Source organism: Lutzomyia longipalpis, chromosome 1, assembly GCF_024334085.1.
Source record: "Lutzomyia longipalpis isolate SR_M1_2022 chromosome 1, ASM2433408v1".
In the NCBI taxonomy this organism is placed as follows: Eukaryota; Metazoa; Arthropoda; class Insecta; order Diptera; family Psychodidae; genus Lutzomyia; species Lutzomyia longipalpis.
Window position 1 is genome coordinate 28,724,254 of NC_074707.1, and position 19,922 is coordinate 28,744,175.

The following is a 19,922-nucleotide window of genomic DNA, read 5'->3' on the forward strand; positions in this document are numbered from 1 at the left end:
TTTTTTTCTTTGAGAATTTTTTCACGCCTTTCAGTGGATTATTTGACTTTTTGACCGTCACGAGGCGCGACAGTCGGGGAAAGTAGATCGTGCTTTTAGGGGCTCAGTTTTACATCCAAAATACGGTAAGAAAATCCAATTTTCCTTCGATATTTCCCCATGAATCCTTGCTAGATAGGTCACGGGTAACTTTCCCAATACTTTTCATTGGGAAAATGCAGTAAAATCGCCCAAAATATGCAACAAGTTGATCGTGACATTTTTATGTGGAGGAACGCCATCACATTTCCGGAAGAGTTTACAACGAAGCATTGAATTCACAACAGTCGGAGAGTTTTTCGGTCAATTTCTTAAGCGAAACAAGAGGGTTATGCTTCATTGTAAACGCAGCTGTGTAAATTGCTCCTAAATTCCACGTCAATTGATAATTTTTGACCCCTCGAGTACATTTGCCCCTGAATTTGGATGATTTGGTAATGAAGAAGTTCCCGAATGATTGCTAAATATCCTCCTCAGTCCTCCGGCAAGGCTAAAACTAGGAGCAACAACGCGCAAATGAATCCTAAATAATGATTTTTTCTGCAAATTCTTTCAGCTTAAAATGAGTTCGAGGGGACGCAGGAAGGTTACTCGCAAAACTTCCGTGATCAGCGTAAAGATCAACGAGAACAATGAGATTGAGTGTATGGAGATGGATGAGAATTCTCAGGATACGCAGGATTCGCAGTATCTTGAACTCTCCAGTGAACCCCCGAGTCCAGCTGTAAATGATCCAAATCATCTTCTGGTTGATCTGCATGAGGAAACGGTGGTGGAACATGTTTGTGGGAAGTGCGGAAAAATCTACAGATCCCTATCTGTAAGGATCTCTTAATTATTAGTCAGTATATAGTACAAGTGCTAATCATCTAATATTGAGATCGTTGGGAAATATTACTTCCTGCCTTTCCTGTAATCGGACTGAAACTCTAACAATTAGCCGAGTTTCAAGCATCGTGTCATGATAACAATGACACTTTTATAGGATTAGCCCATAAGAACGGTCCATCTTATCTTAACCACTCTATATATAAAGTTGAAGCAGTTAACTTTGTTAAAGTGACTTACATGTTCTTGACATACAGGAAAAGCTCACCGAGTCACATAATAAAGCGCCTAATAATTAAAAACGCAGCAAGCCAGGTTGCTCATCTACTACTTGAGTATCCACTATAAAGAGAGGGCATGAGACCTAGAATCCTCGAAGACAAGACGATCAAGGAAATGACCTAGCCTCAAATTGTCGGCATTCCCATTAGTTAGGTCAATTCATGGCAAAAGACTGCAGGCAGTGCTAGAAACTTGAAAATTGGCATAAATGTTCCTTAGGGGATATAAAGGAAGGAAAATGAGTGCGGTTTGGTTTCGTCCGCTAAAAAGCATATGGCGGCCAATTTTCAAAATGGCGTCCTTTTGAGCTATAATGTAATCTAAAGTTTGTCGTAGATGGCTGAAATTTGTGTTTCATACGTCACTGAAATTTTTGTGATTCAAAAATGAAAACACATTCATGCTTTTTTAGCTGTGATTCTTTCTTCAAAGAAGCACAGCTTCTGTGTACACTCTAAAATCCAAAGTCGTCAGATCGGGCTCAAACTTGGGATGAGCACGAATTAGGGTCCCCACATTCCAAAAAACGTATGCGCCAAAAATCTTTCCGGCCGGCCGTCCGTCCGGCCGTCCGGCCGGCCGGAGTATAACGCTAAATTGCGAGAGAACGGTGATAGATAGAGACTTGCGGTCAACGGCAAAGTTCATATATCGGGTGGAAGACATCCGATTATAAGGTCAAATCCTCCCCCCCACCCCCGCGTCCGCCATTTTGGAACACCCCTAAATTTTGTTTACGCTCTATCTCAGTGCCTATTATAGCTAGAGGTCTGAAATTTTGATATGTTGTAGGGGCCATCAAGATTTACTGCAGACCAGGCAATGGCACTGGTCTGGACTTGCCGGTTTCTTGCGGCCCGGTTGCCGATGTCTTTTAGGGTAGGCTTTGTTTGTTACCCCATATGTGTGTCTTTTAGTTTCCCCACACATATCTCTTTGCCTTACCCTTACCACCTGATAGGGGCCTTTTTCTGTGTCCTCCAAGGTCGCGTCTTCGGCCTACCATGCTACTATTTAATTATCACAGATAATTATCACAGGTGATATCACAGATGGGGTATCACAGCTCGTTATTGTCAATTGGTCACGGTTTTAAAATGCTAAAATAGTAATAAATAGGACGTCACAAATAAATAGTTAAAAGTACCCTTCAAAAGTCAGGGTATACAATTAACACTTAGTGACGTTCCACATTGTAGAAACACAGTTGACGAACGATAAATGTTGCATGGCAGGTACAGAGGTAGCCTAGAGATCTAATGATCGTCCGGCTCTGATCGCCCATCGTAGTCCATGAATTGGTGGTAGATTTCAATGGATCTACGAAGCGATTTCCAGCGATACCTTATTTTCAAAAATCGGCCAAGCCGTTTAGCCAATATGGCTGTCACAATTTTTCATCGAAAATCGGCCATAACTCGAGAACGGCTTGACCGATTTTGATCAACTCGGGCTCAAATGAAAGATATTAACGAGCCCTACAACTGCTCGGAACATCGCAAGTTCAAAAAATGACCGCAAGTGGCGCTAAAATCGAAAACAAAATTTTCGATGAGTTTTCGATGAATATCTCGAGCACCGCTTTATAGAATTGCTTCATATTTAGATATGTTATAGTTGATTATAATATCTATCACCATGCCAAAAATGAAGAAAATCTATGTAGCCGTTCCGGAGATATCGCGTTTTAAAGTTAATATGTCATATTTTGGTGATTTTATCAAGCACACATGAAAGATTTCGCGAAACCATAAAATTTTATGAAAATTTCATTAAAGATAAATTACTGAAAAAATACACGATTAATTTTTAAGCTTTTTCAATTTTTAGCAAATGTGGTAAAACATTGCTCCGAAAATTTAGGAAAATTATTTGTAAAATTTCGTGGAATTTTTTTTTGATGCCGCGTTATTTCATTTATTCCGCCTATAAATTTTTTAACCTTTGAATTTTTTGAATATTTCATGTGATTTGTGTGAGTGAGCCAAGTTTAAGTGTGCGAGAAGCCACGCCCAGTGTAAGATCAAACGACTGTGTGTGTGACACCAAATTCAAATTTAAATGCCCAACGGCTCGACGAGGGTACGCCATGTCGCCGTACCAGATGATCGCTCAGTCTGTTGCCAATTGCAAAAGCAAGTGCGTCGTGCTAAGCAAATCGGGCAATTTTTAGTGATTTTTCATTGATTTTCATTGATTTTTCTTTGATTTTCATTGACTTTTCATTCATTTTTCATTCATTTGCTGATTAGGATTAGATTTTTTGAGAAGATTGGTGTAAATTTGTGATAGGAAGAGAGAATTAAATTAATCGCGTCGCGTCGGGAGTGCTTTTAGTGTTTTCTTTCTTTCTCTCACAGGGCCGCCGCTTTTTAATTTTTCTTTTTCTTTTCTTTCTTTATTTTCAGAGATCTTAGGACATCAGCGTCTCAACGGGAGGACCAGACGCATGGAGGGCCACAGCAAGCAGCCGACGGGACAGGGGGCGCGCCCTCGGACGTGAGGCCGCCAAAGCGTCAGGCGTGTCCTCCCACGACAGTGATGTAAGTCCTTTGAAAATTCTTTCTAAAAGTGCGTGGACAATGCTCAAAGTTCATTTACGTTTCCCTTCAAAATCATTAAATGCCGTGTTTCTTTCATTCGTGAAAATAGTGTTTATCATTGTGTTTGGCATAAATTATCGGAAAAAATTATTTTTTTGTGAAGAAGTTGCAATCAATCATGCAAGTATTTTGTGACGCTTAAAGAACGTTATGCCAAAATTTAAAGTTTTTTTATTCAAATTTTCCGTGACATAATTTTGGCACAGAATTGGTACGCGTCGCATTTGTGTGTGAAATCCGTTGAAAATATGAAAATTTTTAAGCTTTTTCGTTTGATTTGATTAAGTTTACATTGTGTTTGGCATAAATTATCGGAAAAAGTTATTTTGTGTGAAAACTTGCGGTGTTTTGAGGAAAAAAAATTGCCATCAATCATGCAAGTTTTGTGACGCTTAAAAAACGTTATGCCAAAATTTAAAAAGTTTCATATTCAAATTTTCCGTTACGTTATTTTGGTACAGAATTGGTACGCGTGGCATTTGTGTGGGAAATCCGTTGAAAATATGGAAATTTTTAAGCTTTTCCGTTTGATTTGATTAAGTTTTCATTGTGTTTGGCATAAATTTATCAGAAGAAGTTATTTTGTGTGAAATCTCGCGGCTTTTTGAGAAAAAATTGCAATCAATCATGCAAGTATTTGTGACGCTTAAACAAACGTTATGCCAAAATTTAAAAAAATTCATATTCAAATTTTCCGTTACGTTATTTTGGTACAGAATTGGTATGCGTGGTATTTGTGTGGGAAATCCCGTGAAAATCCGTTGAAAGAACTTTTAATTGTGGTAACTTTTTATGTTTTTCCATTTACTTCTTTTAATTAAATTGATTAAAGTCTCTGAAAATTTTTCATTTTAATTTTTTTCATACTATTTTTTCAAGACTGAAAAAATTAAATAATTCACCTGAAAATAGTTATGTTTTTTAGTTTTTGTCCAAAAAATTACTTTTTTAGATCACTGAATTTTGGCTGATTTATTTGCTTTCATTGAAAATTGTTCTACAATAAAGTAGCGTAATTAAGCACAAAAAACACTAATTGAGCATAAATTTTTAAAAATAAACACAAATAAATACATTTGTCAAGTCATATCTACTCTTCCGGCCACCCATGGCGCCAGTTGTTTGATTTAATTCCATTTCTTGGAGAAAATTTATAAATAAAAATTAAAATGGAAAACTCTCAGAGAGCTTTACTTGAATCAATTTAATTTTGAATTTTTATTTATGAGGCTTATTCATGAAGGGACGTAAATGAATTATGAGTAGAATTTCTTTTCGTGATACTGAAAAAATAAATTTTACAGGGCTGTTCTGGGAGGGCTGGATCCGTGGCATGGCTTGACCATAGCTCCGAAGTCGCCCTGATCAAGACCGAAGGTCGAAGGTCAGGAGAAAAGGTCGTGGCACCCGCTGCGCCCATACCAAATCCAATTTCTTTTACTGTTGAAAATTCAAATTTTCAAAATTTATTTCATGAACGGCCAAAACAATACGGTGCCGGTTTTACTAAGAAGAAGAAGAAAGTCGCGAAAAATGAATCTTATTACATACAGTTCGGAATAATCAAACCCCATATTTTCGTTCACGGTTCTCACAATCAAGATAACATAACACTTTTTGGTCCATTTTCTAATAATAATCAATGCACAGCCAATTCAGTTGCAGCAATTGCTTATACTCATGTGATACCTATTTCCGGTTGGTTGACAAATACATTAGATGACATTCTTTTAACAGGCAATGACCTTTATTTAACTTCACGTTCTAATAATCCTTCCGCTAGTAATTACTTAACTGTTGAACAAGTATACACAAAATTTCAAATTAAAAACATTAAGATCAACATTACGCTTGAACAAGAATTTAATGGCTACGAATTCAATGAAGCAATGATCGGTTTGCAAGGTCAAATATTTGGTAATGATCAAAATTCAATTTTTGAAACAGCACTCCACAAATTTTTCGATAAATTCACACACGGCATAATTACGTGTAATTTGCTATCCATTGCAATATTTAAAATTAACAATTTATATTATTACTTCGATAGTCATTCCCGAGGAAATTTTGGCCAATTTATTAACAACGGTACATCAATTTTATGTGCTTATGCAAATATTACTTCTCTATATAATATTTTAAAATATAATTTTCTTCATGGAAATCTTGCATTTAACGGCCAGGTACCTTTTGCAATAACACCTATTCATGTCCAATTAGATGACAATACAGACAATAATTTAGATACCAGTGAGTTAATAAACGCAAAAGTACAAAGTGAATTTAAGGAAACGACTTTAAGTCCATTAAATACTGATAAAGTTGTGCAGTCAATTTCGGATAAAAAGCGTGAGTACAATAAATTATATAATAAAATATTAAGATCTCAAAGCAAATTTTTTAAAGATATTGACAATGAAAGGCGTCGAAAATTGCATGAAAAAGAACGACTTATTTCATCAAATAGAGAAGTGGAAAACTTAGAACGAAAAATTAGACATAAAATTGAAAGACTAGATCCCGCGATAAAGTCCCTTGAAAACGTTAAGCGAAAAGAGCTACGCAAAATTGAAAGACTAGATCCCGCGATAAAATCCCTTGAAAACGTTAGGCGAAAAGTTAGACATAGACTTGAAAGGCAAGATTCCGCGATTAAATCTCTTGAAAACGTTAAGCGAAGAGAAAAACGTAAAATTGAAAGGCAAGATCCCGTGATTAAATCCCTTGAAAACGTTAAGCGAAGGGAAAAGCGTAAAATTGAAAGACAAGATCCCGTGATTAAATCTATTGATAATGTTAAGCGAAAGGAGAGACATAAAATTGAGAGAACAAACATAAACAAAAAATTTTCTGAAAATAAAGATAGAAAGATGAGAAACATTTTAAAACGTAAAGATCCAAAATTCCGAAGAAAGGAGAATTTACTTAGGAAGATTAGAATGCAGGAATGTAAGAATAAGACCCCTCAAGTAAAAGTGAAACCTAATAATTTTATAGATAAACGAATTGAAAAGTCACTGAAGGCTAAATATTCTTCCGTCGATCAAACAAAATTCGAAAATCAAATTCTAATGTTTCGAGACAAATTAAAGCGGTCCCTAAAAATTAAAGTTAATTATAATTACAAGAAATTAGGAAATAAAAATTTTAAATTAAAAGTTAAAAAGATGAAAGATAAAAATCGTACCATTTTAGAATTTTTTGATAAACGAAAACAAGTCACAAGTTATATTTGCGGATGTTGCGAAGGAAAATTTTTCAGACACAACGTCAAAGAATTAAATATTAATAAATGCAAGTATAAGAATAAATCTGACCTTGAAGATTTCCTCAAAATTTCAAAGTATTGTTGCACTACGTGTCACACTTATTTAAATAGAAATAGATTGCCCACCCTTGCAATTAAAAACGGCTTAGCTTTTCCCGAAATTCCTGATTGCCTCAAAGATTTAAGTGAATTAGAAGAGAGAATGGTAGCACCTATAATAAATTTCATGGAAATTCGAGAGTTAAAGAAATATGCGTTAAATCCCCAGAAAGGCTTAAAAGGTAGCGTCGTTCATATTCCCGTTGAAATAAATGACATGGTCAAAGTTTTACCGCGAAGATTTGATAATATGAATACAGTTCAAGTTAAATTAAAGAGACACGAAGACTACAAGAGTCATTATATGTTCGAAACGGTACGAATTAGAAAAGTATTAGAAGCTATTAACTATTTAGTTACAACCCCTCTTTATATATCTGAAGGTATTACGGTTGATCCGAATTATTTAAAAGATATCGGAGATATAGAAATTTCTTTTATAGTTGATCCAGAAGATCAAGTTAAAGACGAACCAAAAGGTGATGATAAAGTTGTTAGTCCCGAAAAGAAAGAAATTCCCCCCGAAATATTTACTTTATCTGGTAAAGATAATTCACAACCATCTTCATTTAAACCAGATGCTAAATGGAACATTCAAGATGTTCGCAATTCCGAAATTTACGTAAATAGTGACCATACTGAACGATTTATCGAAATTATAAATAAATTATATAAGAACAACCACATGTTTCCAACTTTTTATATTTGTGATATGGGACTCAAGCATGTTAAGGCAAAAGGTCGAAATAGAAGAAACGTTCAAATTTTGTTTTTAGAACCCAAAGGTGATAATAAAATAGGTCATTGGGTAACAACAGTACATAAAGACAAAACTATTTACGTATACGATTCTTTAGATTGGAAATCACTTAATGAGGATTGCATTAAATTTTTAAAGAAAATGTACCCTACAACAATGAAGAAGAAAGATGCAATTAAATTCATGAAAACATTTCAGCAGAATGATAGTTATTCATGTGGTGTTCATGCCATTGCGAATAGTGTAGCATTGCTTAATAACATTGACCCCAGTAATCTTTGCTATAAAATTGAAGAAATGAGAAATCATTTATATAATATGTTAAATACCGGAAATGTAACAATGTTCCCTATAGTTTCAACGTCCCAAATTGATGAAAATAATAGTAATGTCGTATATAATATTTTAATGGAAATTGAAGAAATTCCAGAAAGCCCTAAGAAGAGAAAACGCGAAAATGATGATTTTGAAGATAATATTAGTTTTGAATTCCCAGAAACTTTTACTTTTACAAATAAAATTAAAGAAGAAAAGCCTTTATCACAACCCAATAAAAAGATTAAAAGTGAGAAAGACGAAAATAAAGATCCCCTTGTAGACATTTTTGATGATGACGATAATTTACCGAACGAAGATGTTATGCTTTTAGATCTTGATGCATATGAAGCCGCGGCTAGTAAAATTTGTATTATGGCCCCTGGTCAAGGAAAGAAACCTGTCTATTTTGATACCCATAAAAATCTAGAAGAACTATCCTTTCCAAAAATTTATTGCGGACAAACTTACAAAATTAATAAAATTTTCTATCACCAACGTGTCAAGTCAGAACTTCGTAGAAAAGACCCTCGATGTCGTATTCCCAAAAAAGTTTTATATTGCGCTAATATAAAATTGCGAAATTCTGTTTCTAGTACTGTCAATATATGTTTACGAAAATCCAAAAATGTTAAGAATGTTACTGCAGGTGATGCTCTTAACCCAACAAAAGTCGATAAACTCGTTGGAATTGATGATGGATATAGATTTCTTAAGGCCAATCCTTTAACTCCAGCCTATTTTATAGAGAAGCAAAACATAATTCTTTCCATGATTAGACAATTAGGAAAACCACATTTATTTCTCACAATAACATGTTCCGAAATGCATTGCCCAGAGCTATTGCAAAATTTAGCTGAAAATTTAAATAAAAACATAAGTTTCCTAGAAAGTATGAACCTTGAAAAGGCCGATAGGACCAAAATGATTCAAAATGACCCTATTACGTGTGTTAGATATTTTGAAAACAAATCAAAGAATTTAATGAAAATGCTAACAATTGATCCAAGTAAAACAGTCAAAGTAGGTGAAGACCAAATTCAGAAATGTGGTCCATTTGAAGACAATTTCGTAATTGATTATTTCCAAAGAGTAGAATTTCAAATGAGAGGAAGCCCTCATATTCATATGCTTCTATGGTGTAAAGATTTTCCCGAGTTTGACCCAGAAAATCCTGACACATTTGAAGGCGTTATTAAATTTATAGATAAATTTGTTACATGCAGGTATAAAGATCCAATTAAATATCCCTTAATTAAGAGACAAATGCATAGACATTCCGAAACTTGCTACAAAGGCAAACGGAAAAGGTGTCGTTTTAATATTCCACATCCACCAATGGATAAAACAGAAATTCTTTTGCCCCTTAACGAAGAAGAGAGAAAATTACACAATCGTAAAACTTTAAATGAAATCTATCAACAGATTGACAATGAAGTTCAAAATTTTTCGAAGAAATATGTCGATATGTCTTTTGAAGATTTATTATTTAAACTTAATATTACTAGAGAGAAATATATATTAGCTATTAGAGCTCATATTAAACGTCCCCGTTTGTTCCTTAAACGTACCAGTAGGGAAGTCAATATAAATGCGTATAATGAAGATATTTTAAATTATACGGAATCCAATATGGATATTCAACCCGTTTTAGAAGTCTTTGCTTTAGCCAAATATGTTGTCGATTACGTAACAAAAGCAGACTCTGGTCTTGCGAAAATTTTAAAAGATATATCAGCAGAAATTAAAGTAAATAAGAATTATACCTTAGAAGAACGAATGCGAAAATATGCAAGTGGACTTCTAAATGCTAAATTAGTAGGTGCTCAAGAAGCTTCTTATTATTGCTTATCACTTCCTATGAGTCGATGTAGTAGATCAAATATATATATCAATACTAGGCCAATTAACGAAAGGGCTAGAATGTTGAAACAGACGAAACAATTGAAAAATTTACCCCCAGATTCCACTGATATATTTGCCGAAGATATTATTCTCAAATATCAGAAGAGAAAGTCTGAATTAAATAATATAACTTTGATTGAATATGCGGCAGATTATACTGAAGTTAAGAGAAGTAAAGAAGAGGATGATAGTGACGATGAAACAGATATAAGTATGAGAATTCGTTCCAAAATAGTCAGATTTAAACCATATGATAAACTTAAAGATGAAGAAAATTATTACCGTTTTCAATGTCTCTTGTATTTGCCATTTAGAGACGAAAAGATCGAAATTGAAGATGCTGATTGCAAGCAACTTTATTTGAAGAACTTAGAAGCGATAAAATTAGTGCGCGATAAGTATAACTTTGTATCTGAAGAAGAAATAATAGAAGCTATAGGTAAAGTTCGTGATGTCCAAAGCGATGAAGAAACTGATATAAACAAACCTGTATCGAAATCACAAGAAGTTGATCCCATACCCAAAGATGATAAACCCGGTGATAATAAACCCAGAAAATATGTTTCCCCCGTTAGAATAACCAAAGATGATTTATGCTTAAAAATGCAATCTCTTAATGAACGTCAGAGGCAAATCGTAATGCATATATACAAGTGTTTCACTTCTAATAAATTGCCAATTCGTATATTTCTATCAGGATCAGCTGGTGTAGGTAAAACTCGCGTAATAAACTGCTTATATCAATTAATAACACACCACTTTGATAATTTACCCAATAGTAATCCAGGTACTATGAAAGTATTACTTTGTGCTCCTAGTGGCATGGCAGCCTTTCTAATAAATGGTATGACCATTCATTTAGCTTTCGCGCTCCCCAATACACAAAATCCTGTCAATACTGATCGTCTCTCAGAAGATGTTGCTAACTCAATTCGTTGTGAACTTAGAGACGTTGACCTTATTATAGTTGACGAAGTTTCAATGGTTGGTTCAAATATGTTTTTAAAAATGAATCAAAGATCAAAACAAATTTTTGGAGTAAATCAAAGCTTTGGTGGTAAATCAGTTATCGTTGTAGGAGATCTCAATCAAATAGCTCCTGTTGGAGATGTTTCAATATTTCGTGCACCGACTAAAAGTAGCATTAATATTTTAGATATCAATCCTCTTTGGGAAGAATTCAAGTATTTTGAATTAAATGAAATAATGCGCCAAAAGGGTGATTTAGATTTCACAATAGCATTAAATAATATGGCAATCGGAAAAATGACACAGAAAGATATAAATTTAATTAGATCTAGAACGGTTAAGAGTGCAAAGGACGTTCCATTAGAAGCTATTAGATTATTTGCCACACGTGCAAATGTTGACGCGTACAATGAAAGGAAAATTTCAGAATTTCCAGGAGAATTGCACACATCGATAGCAAAAGATAAAGTAGTTACTAGTAAAAAGTCCAAATCTATAAGCGATAAGAAAACGGATAAAATATTAAAAGACCTTCAAACTAGAGATACCAATAAAAGTGCAGGTGCCGTCTACACTTTGCATTTGAAACTAGGAATTAAATATATGGTAATTAAGAATATAGATGTAGAAGACGGCTTAGTAAATGGAGCTTGCGGAATACTCCGTCACATAACTTTTGACTCAAAGAAGAATATATCTCTATTATGGTTAGAATTTTTAGAAGACAGAGTTGGTAAGAAACTCAATAAGGAAAGTCGCTACCAAAATTATTTAAAGACAAATAATCTAAATGAAAATTTAGTTCCACTTGAAAAGTGCAATTTCAGTTTTCAATTACATAGCGGTGGTACCACTACAGTATCAAGGGTACAATTTCCTATTATGCCTGCGGAGGCTATAACAATGCATAAGAGTCAGGGCCAAACGTATCAATCAATATGTATTGATCTTACTAAACAAGAAAATATTAGCTTGTGCATGATGTACGTAGCACTGAGTAGAGTAACGTCATTAAACGGTTTATATATAATTGGTACATTTTACCCACGACAAATTTCACACGTAGGACAACGAATCATTAATGAAATCCATAATTTACGAACAAAAAAACCATTAAAAGACATTTTTGAAGATGTTCGTAAAGTAGATCGGAAAAAGATTAAAATTTGTTACCACAATATCGTATCCTTGCATAAACATTTCAAAGATATTGATACCGATTCATGGTATAAATGCTTCAATATTTTAATATTCTCTGAAACTAAAACGTTTCAATCTTATTCAATTCCAAGTTTCAAGGGTTACTTTACCTTATACAGACAAGACAATGAGATACAGAATATTGGAGGCCTTTTATGTTTGGTCAAAAATGAAGATAGGTCGAAAGTTAAAGTATTAGCAGAAGACTTAAAAATTGATCATGAGAAGAAATACACTTTAAGCTTATTCGTTTTAGATTACGGAAATCAATTTTATGTCATTTCTGGATACAAATCACCTAAAGTACCTTTCGATGTTTTCGCAAATTCATTTGAAAATGTTTTTTCAAAAATTCCTAAGAATTCAAAAATTATCTTAACAGGTGATTTTAATTTCAATATTCATGCGGATAACGTAAATAAGAAATTTTTAAGCTTTATTGCAAAGTTTCAGTTGGAATCTAAATTAGATTCTCATGAAACTACGACCAAATATGACAGTCAGTTAGATGTCGTTATAAGCAATATTCCAAATGAAAATTGCTCAGTCGGAATTTATGATAGTTATTTCTCTGATCATCGTCCCGTTTATTGCATAGTCGATGAAAAGAAACCCGAAACATTTATTCCAAAGTCACCTTCTAAAGCGTATACGCCGATTTCAAAATCACCTCCTAAACCCCATACGCCTGATCCAAAGAAACCAGAAAAAGTTATTTCAAAATCACCTCCTAAATCTCATACGCCGGATTCTTTGCCACCCCCCGAAATTGTCAAAGAGCCCCAAAATATTTCTTCTCCATCTACTACTAAGAAAATAGTCAAAGACAAAAGTCCAGAAAAACCTGTTGACCAACCTGACATTTTACTTGAACTATGGAGAACTGAAGATATAAGTTTAGACTCCACATATGCAAGTTCACTTCATATATACCGTTTCATGCATATTCTCACCGAAAAATATCCTGAATTTAAAAACGTTAATCTTGACTTTGTAGCCCACAATACAGACAAATGCCCTATAATTCGTCCCAATAGAAAACACATTCAAATAATACTTACTTCTGGACGAGAATCTAATTTCATAGGACATTTTACCCTCGCGATATATAACGGTGTCAATACAATAGATTATTATGATTCAATGAACGGCTCAACAATTAATGATCAGGCCCTAAATTTTTTGAAAAAATTGCATCCCTATTTACAACCGATTTCTAATCACATTAAAATTAAGAAAGTAATGAGTCAGCCAGACTATATCATGTGTGGCATTTTTGCTATGGCAAATGCGGTCAGTTACGTGTTAGGCAAAGACCCATGCCAACAAAGATATGATGTCAAAAAGATGAGAAGACACATAAAAGATATTTTGGAAAATAGAGTAATAACTCCTTTTCCTACAATATAGATAAAATAACATAATATGTAGTTAATTTCTTTTATTAGACAAACAGGCTATCTCAACGACCTCAACGGCCTCAACCAGCATCTACAAGCAACGCAGATCAACGGGCAGGCATACGAATTTTAAGGCAAGTTTTTCTGTAATATTTTGTTGTGAATATTTTTAATAATATTTTTCTTTCCAGTTTTTGGGTTCTTAATGGAATAAGACGCGACACATATAGCCTCTCTTATTCAACTTCTGTCCGCACCTCCTCGTTGGTAGAACCTGGGCGCTCATTCTTTTCAAGAATAAGTGGCAGACGCGGCAGGGGGAACTTTTTATTATATTTAACATGTAAAATTAATAAAAAGTTTGAACATTTTGCTAAAAATTTTTGTTTTAAAAGGTTTATAAGAATGATCTGACGACTTTGAATTTAACAACTGATGTTTTCTATGAAAAGTAACTTCAAAAGTACTTCATTATAAATCTGCGCCCCGCGTAGCGGGGCGTTTTTATATAAACTGCAAAGTGAAATATATAATTGCAAAATACTTCCTGCGCCCCGCGTAGCGGGGCGTTTATATATACACTGCAAAGATAAATATATATAATTGCAAAGTTAAATATATATAAAACTGCAAAGTAAAATATATATATAAATCTGCAAAGTAAAATATATATAAAACTGCAAAGTTAAATATATATAAAACTGCAAAGTAAAATATATATAAAACTGCAAAGTAAAATATATATAAAACTGCAAAGTTAAATATATATAAAACTGTAAAGTTGAATATTGCATAGATGGAACAGTATAAAGCGAATGTACGGTAAGTAAAACTTACAGGCTGTGATTCTTTCTTTGTCAGTGAAATGTGCAAAATTGGGTGAATGGGCTGAAATTAAGGAAAGGTTAAATTCTGAGGAAAGACTTACTCGCGCGCCCGAATCACAGCCATCGCGCGAGTCAGTCTTTCCTTAGAATTTAACCTTTCCTTAATTTCAGCCCATTCACCCAATTTTGCACATTTCACTGACAAAGAAAGAATCACAGCCTGTAAGTTTTACTTACCGTACATTCGCTTTATACTGTTCCATCTATGCAATATTCAACTTTACAGTTTTATATATATTTAACTTTGCAGTTTTATATATATTTTACTTTGCAGTTTTATATATATTTTACTTTGCAGTTTTATATATATTTAACTTTGCAGTTTTATATATATTTTACTTTGCATTTTTATGAAAATTGATATTAATTAGTTGGAAAGGTCTTGATGCCAGCTATAACATACTAAAATTTCAGCCACCTACGACAAACTTTAGATTACATTATATGTAGCTCAAAAGGACGCCATTTTGAAAATTGGCCGCCATATGCTTTTTAGCGGACGAAACCAAACCGCACTAATTTTCCTTCCTTTATATGCCCTAAGGAACATTTATGCCAATTTTCAAGTTTCTAGCACTGCCTGCAGTCTTTTGCCATGAATTGACCTAACTACATATTTTTCGAGACTGAACACGCTAATGTAGGTCCCCTGTCTAAGGCCAGGCCCTCTAGTGGTGAAATTCATAGCAAGACATTAAATTATAATAATTTTTTGACTTTTAAAATTCTAATCGCACGCTGAGAATCTATCATTTTGTAAATTATTAGTAGTAGAATTTAATGGTACAAACGGATTTGAGATTGATGATGTAATTTAAAAAGCGCAGTCCAACTTCATTTCGTACCAAAGAATTCTATAAGAAAGTTAGACCTAGACCTACATAAATTTTCTCCGAATTATTAAACTTCTCTCAGCCAGAATCCAAAATGGCTGAGTGTTTTTTTATACTCGACAACGACTTCCAATTTTAATCAAATTAAGGTTAATTACTACTCAAAGCAAGCCTCAGCGTTGTAGATACATCCTTGCTTGACACATCGCTTGACCAGTAAACTCTTTTAGGCCCTTAAAAATCATCTTGAACGATGCCGTTCCGTAGACTACGATAACTACCAGGAAGATGAAGCAAGTCAAAAAGATGAGGATTCTGCAGATGATTCAATGCTGAATGAGGACTCTCAAGGATTTGATGTGGTTCAGGTTAAGGAGGAAGATGATAACAGTATCACAGTCGAAAATTATCAAATAACGCCATCTGTCTTCAAGAAACCTCTTCCGCCGAAAAAGGAATCCCCAAAGAAGGTCCGAGCCAAGAAAGTTCCCCGAGAGAAAGGGAAGAATGTCTCGAAGAAATTGTGCTACTGCTGCGATGAAGATCTCGCCTCAGCTCATGTGAGTTAATTTTTTTTAACCAAGATTTTAGAAAGCTTTTAACAATTTAATTTTTGGGATTTTCTAACAGATGGGTCACATAAAATGTAAGCAGTGCCCGAAATCCTTTAAAGGACACAAGAATTTGGCTAAACACATATCAATGCTCCACTCTCCTATAACATACTTCCCATGCACCTTGTGCAAGGCTACGTGTCCAAATCAAGAAATCCTTGATTTGCACATTGAAGCCCACAAGACTGGCAAACCCTTCTCGTGCCAGAAGTGTGGCAAAGATTTTACGCGTAAATACCACTTGGAGCGCCATTTGACGCACACAGGATGTGATCGTGCGCGCCCCAAGGTGGAGCTTCCATGCGAAGTGTGTGGAAAAGTATTTTCACGGATTGATAATCTAAGGGAGCACCTCAGGGGTCATATGGGGCAGACACTGCGTCGAAAGGACTATCAATGCCCACACTGTGAGAAAGCCTTCTACGGGTTATCTCTGCTGAATATTCACATTCGTACGCACACAGGGGAGCGACCCTTTGCCTGTGATCTCTGCCCCAAATCTTTCCCATCGAATGGGGCACTACGGAAGCACCGTAGGATGCATACAGGCGAGAAACCCTACGAATGCAAAACGGTTAGACTATTTTAGCTGTGTTTCTTTCAGACACAGCTTTTGTGTACCGAGCAAAATCGAAAGTCGTCAGATCGGGCTCAAACTTGGGATGAGCACGAATTAGGGTCCCTACATTCCAAAAAACGTATGTGCCAAAAAATTTTTTGTCCGGCCGGCCGTCCGTCCGGATTATAAACTTAAATTGCAAGAGAACGGTAATAGATAGAGACTTGCGGTAAACGGCAAAGTTTAAAAGTCGACTGGAAGACGTCCGATTATAACGTCAGATTTTACCCCCCACCCCCCAGTCCGCCATTTTGAATAACCTCAAAATTTTGTTTTCGCTATATCTCAGCCCCTGTAATAGCTAAAAATCTGAAATTTTGATATGTTGTAGGGGCCATCAAGAGCTTTCCAACGATACCTCATTTTCGAAAATCGGTCAAGCCGTTTAGCCAATATGGCCGCCACAAATTTTCATCGAAAATCGACCATAACTCGAAAACGGCTTGACCGATTTTGATCAACCCAGGGTCAAATGAAAGCTCTCAACAAACCCTATAACTCTCTAGAACATTCGAAGTTTCAAAAGTGACCGCTAGGGGGCCAAAAATCGAAAACAAAATTTTCGATGAGTTTTCGATATCTCGAAAACGCCATTATCGATTTACTTCATATTTTAATATGTTATAGTTGAGGTTAAGACCTTTCCAACGATAGCTCAAAATCGAAAATCTATGGAGCCGTTCCCGAGATATGGCGTTTTAAAGATTTCTTGGGGGATGACTTTTCAACTTCTCCCGACTTTGCGCGTATTTAAATTAATTCGCGTTCTAGTTTGCTCTCACAAAATTGGTACACTGAAAGAAACACAGCTCCCGTAAGCTTGGTCAGCTTACCCGTACATTTTTAAAATTAATTTAAAAACAATCCAATCATTTTTATTAATGAATTTCTGCAGTGCTCTGCTCGATTTTCCGCCAAGGAGACGCTAAATCGTCACGTGAAAATTCACACGGGTGATCGACCCCACAAGTGCGATATCTGCGGCAACAGCTTCATTCAGGCCACCCAATTGCGTGCCCACATGTTCCATCACACGGGCGAGCATGGATTTCAGTGTAAATACTGCAAGAAGTCCTTCAATCGAAAAGCAAGGTGAGTTTAAATTTTCCATTAGTCATCTATTGATTTTCCTTTAATTTAATAAGGCTAAAATGTTAAATTCTGAATGGTTCTAACTTTTTTTTTTTAAAACTCCATATTCAACGGAATGAGTTAGAATGGAATCATCTTCCTGCTATTTTTGCCACGAATCTGTACAAAACCGTTAATTTTGTTAATGAGATTCCAAAGAAAATCAATAAAGGAAAATATATTTAAAAGCCATTTATTATGGCGATATCTACCTGAGAAATCTCCCCAATTTGTCTCAATTTCTTCTGACAATTCATTGGATTTTTCTCCATTATATACCTTTTCGTCTGTGGATTTTCCCCGCATGAATATTAATATCATGTCCACATTTTCTTTTCCTTTTTATACTTACCTCCAAAAGGCTTGTATCGCACATAAAATACACGCACGAAGGTCAAACACCATTTGAATGTGCTGAATGTGGTAGGACGTATTTGAGGAAGGAGGAGCTCGTTCGTCACATGGAGATGCACAATGGGATAAAGAGTAAGTTTAATGGCCAATTATTGGGGTGACCTTGAAGACGTGAAAGGAAAAGAGAAAAAAGAATGAAATATTAAAATTTTCCACTGAATGAATTTTCTTTGGAAAAATAATTTTATTTTCAGACTACATTTGTGAGACATGCAACAAGAGATTCACCACGAGGACAGCCCTCAACTCACACCTGCATATCCATCAGCCAGTTGAACCGTCAGCATGCAGTGAGTGCGGAAAGGTCTTCATTCGCGTGGACTGCTTGTTGCGTCATATGAAGTCAAAGCATCGAAGTGCCGTCGAGGAGATTCTCATAAATGCAGAAAAGAAGAAGATTAATGATCGTATTCGGGAGCTTGGGGTTGTCATTGAGAATGTCCCAATTGTCTTTGCCAATGAGGACGATGACTTCGATGGGACAACGTATATAATTGAAGAAGTTCCCGAAATCGCAACACAGGAAACACTCGAAGTTATTCCCTACAATGAAGAGGGGAATGATGAAGATCAGACAATCATAAAGGTGGAAGATAAGCCAAAAGAACGGAGAGTAGCAACATCGCAAAGGAAGCAAAGGGCTCAGAGGAAGGTAGCAAAGCGGGCAGATGTGAAAGATGAACTGAGCGATGAGAGTATCTTCATGAGTGATGAAGCTCTCAAGGAGAGTATTACAAAACTCCTCAGTACCCTCATTAATGCAGACACACTCAAGAATCTCGGATGGCCAGATGAGCCAGTTGAGAATGTCCTGAGCGCCCTCATTCGGCAATGTGGGCATACACCATCAGACTACACAGATTGTGTGGACTACACATCCAAAATGCGCGAAAATGCAAAGATTCTATTCACAGTTGTGATTGAGAATGATGTGATCAAGTCAATGCTCAACAATCACACTGTGGATGAAGTTATCAAAAAAGTTCTTAAACTGGCAAAGGGCTCTTCCTAAGCTAAGAATTTTTTAACGAGTAATTATTGTAAAGGATCCTATTCGAGTTAAGGTTTGAAAGTACTAGTTTTTACAATATTTTCTAAAAACTAATTTAGTATCTATCACTTTAGCTTCCGAAAGGTTCAAGGGATTAATGATTAAGGATTTTTTTTTGATAATATTCTTTTTTATAGTGTGGGAGGACATATTTTTTTCTTTATTATTGAATTTTTATTAGAAAATATAAGGAGCAATATTTTACGTATTTTTTTCCTTTGAATTATTGAGTAAAGGATTTAGCTTAAGTATTATTGAATATCTTAATTTTAAGTTTAAAATTGTTTGAACTATTAAAAGTAATAAAATATTTTAAAATAATGAAACGAAATTTCACAAAAAAATCGATTGAATTCCTTTCGCAGATCTATAATTACGATAAACGAGGAGTGATTATCATTTATTTTAAATGAGCCTGCATCCTTCTATCTTAGGATCGTGTGAAGAATCTACCGAGGTAGCGTAGCTTCCCTTTACCGCATCCTTCTATATCAGGTATAACTTTGCGATATAATCTCTTTACGCTAATACTAAATAAATTGTTTGAGCTCTTAGGAAGTCTTACAGGATGAGAATATTGCTTGAAAGGGACAGAAGAGAAATTCCTTCTTGTTCTTATTCAACCTAATTTGGAAAACAATTTGTCTATCGAAGTTTCGAGTACTAGAAGATAGAAGGGGCTTTACGGTTCATTTATCAGTGGCT

At 35.0% G+C, this 19,922-nt stretch overlaps 3 protein-coding genes across 5 annotated transcripts in view; 1 reads left to right on the forward strand and 2 right to left on the reverse strand.

Moving 5' to 3' along the window:
• LOC129797635 (cytochrome P450 6A1-like) overlaps nt 1-19,922 on the reverse strand; it is a 690,618-nt gene that overhangs the window by 193,321 nt on the left and 477,375 nt on the right. The gene's annotated exons all lie outside the window — the stretch shown is intronic.
• LOC129797630 (cytochrome P450 6a9-like) overlaps nt 1-19,922 on the reverse strand; it is a 667,408-nt gene that overhangs the window by 193,321 nt on the left and 454,165 nt on the right. The gene's annotated exons all lie outside the window — the stretch shown is intronic.
• Nucleotides 8-19,410, forward strand: LOC129797480 (zinc finger protein 436). The gene is made up of 7 exons (XM_055840107.1): nt 8-125; nt 596-859; nt 15,619-15,948; nt 16,019-16,576; nt 17,517-17,713; nt 18,114-18,238; nt 18,361-19,410. The coding sequence occupies exons 2-7, from the start codon at nt 602-604 to the stop codon at nt 19,176-19,178; spliced, it is 2,286 nt and encodes a 761-aa protein (XP_055696082.1). The 5' UTR covers nt 8-125; nt 596-601; the 3' UTR covers nt 19,179-19,410.

Coding starts and splice junctions, on each gene's coding strand:
- LOC129797480 (XM_055840107.1), top strand. CDS start 602: ATGAGTTCGAGGGGACGCAGGAAGGTTACTCGCAAAACTTCCGTGATC. Junction 15,949..16,018: donor AAGATCTCGCCTCAGCTCAT/GTGAGTTAATTT, acceptor ATTTTCTAACAG/ATGGGTCACATAAAATGTAA. Junction 18,239..18,360: donor GATGCACAATGGGATAAAGA/GTAAGTTTAATG, acceptor TTTTATTTTCAG/ACTACATTTGTGAGACATGC.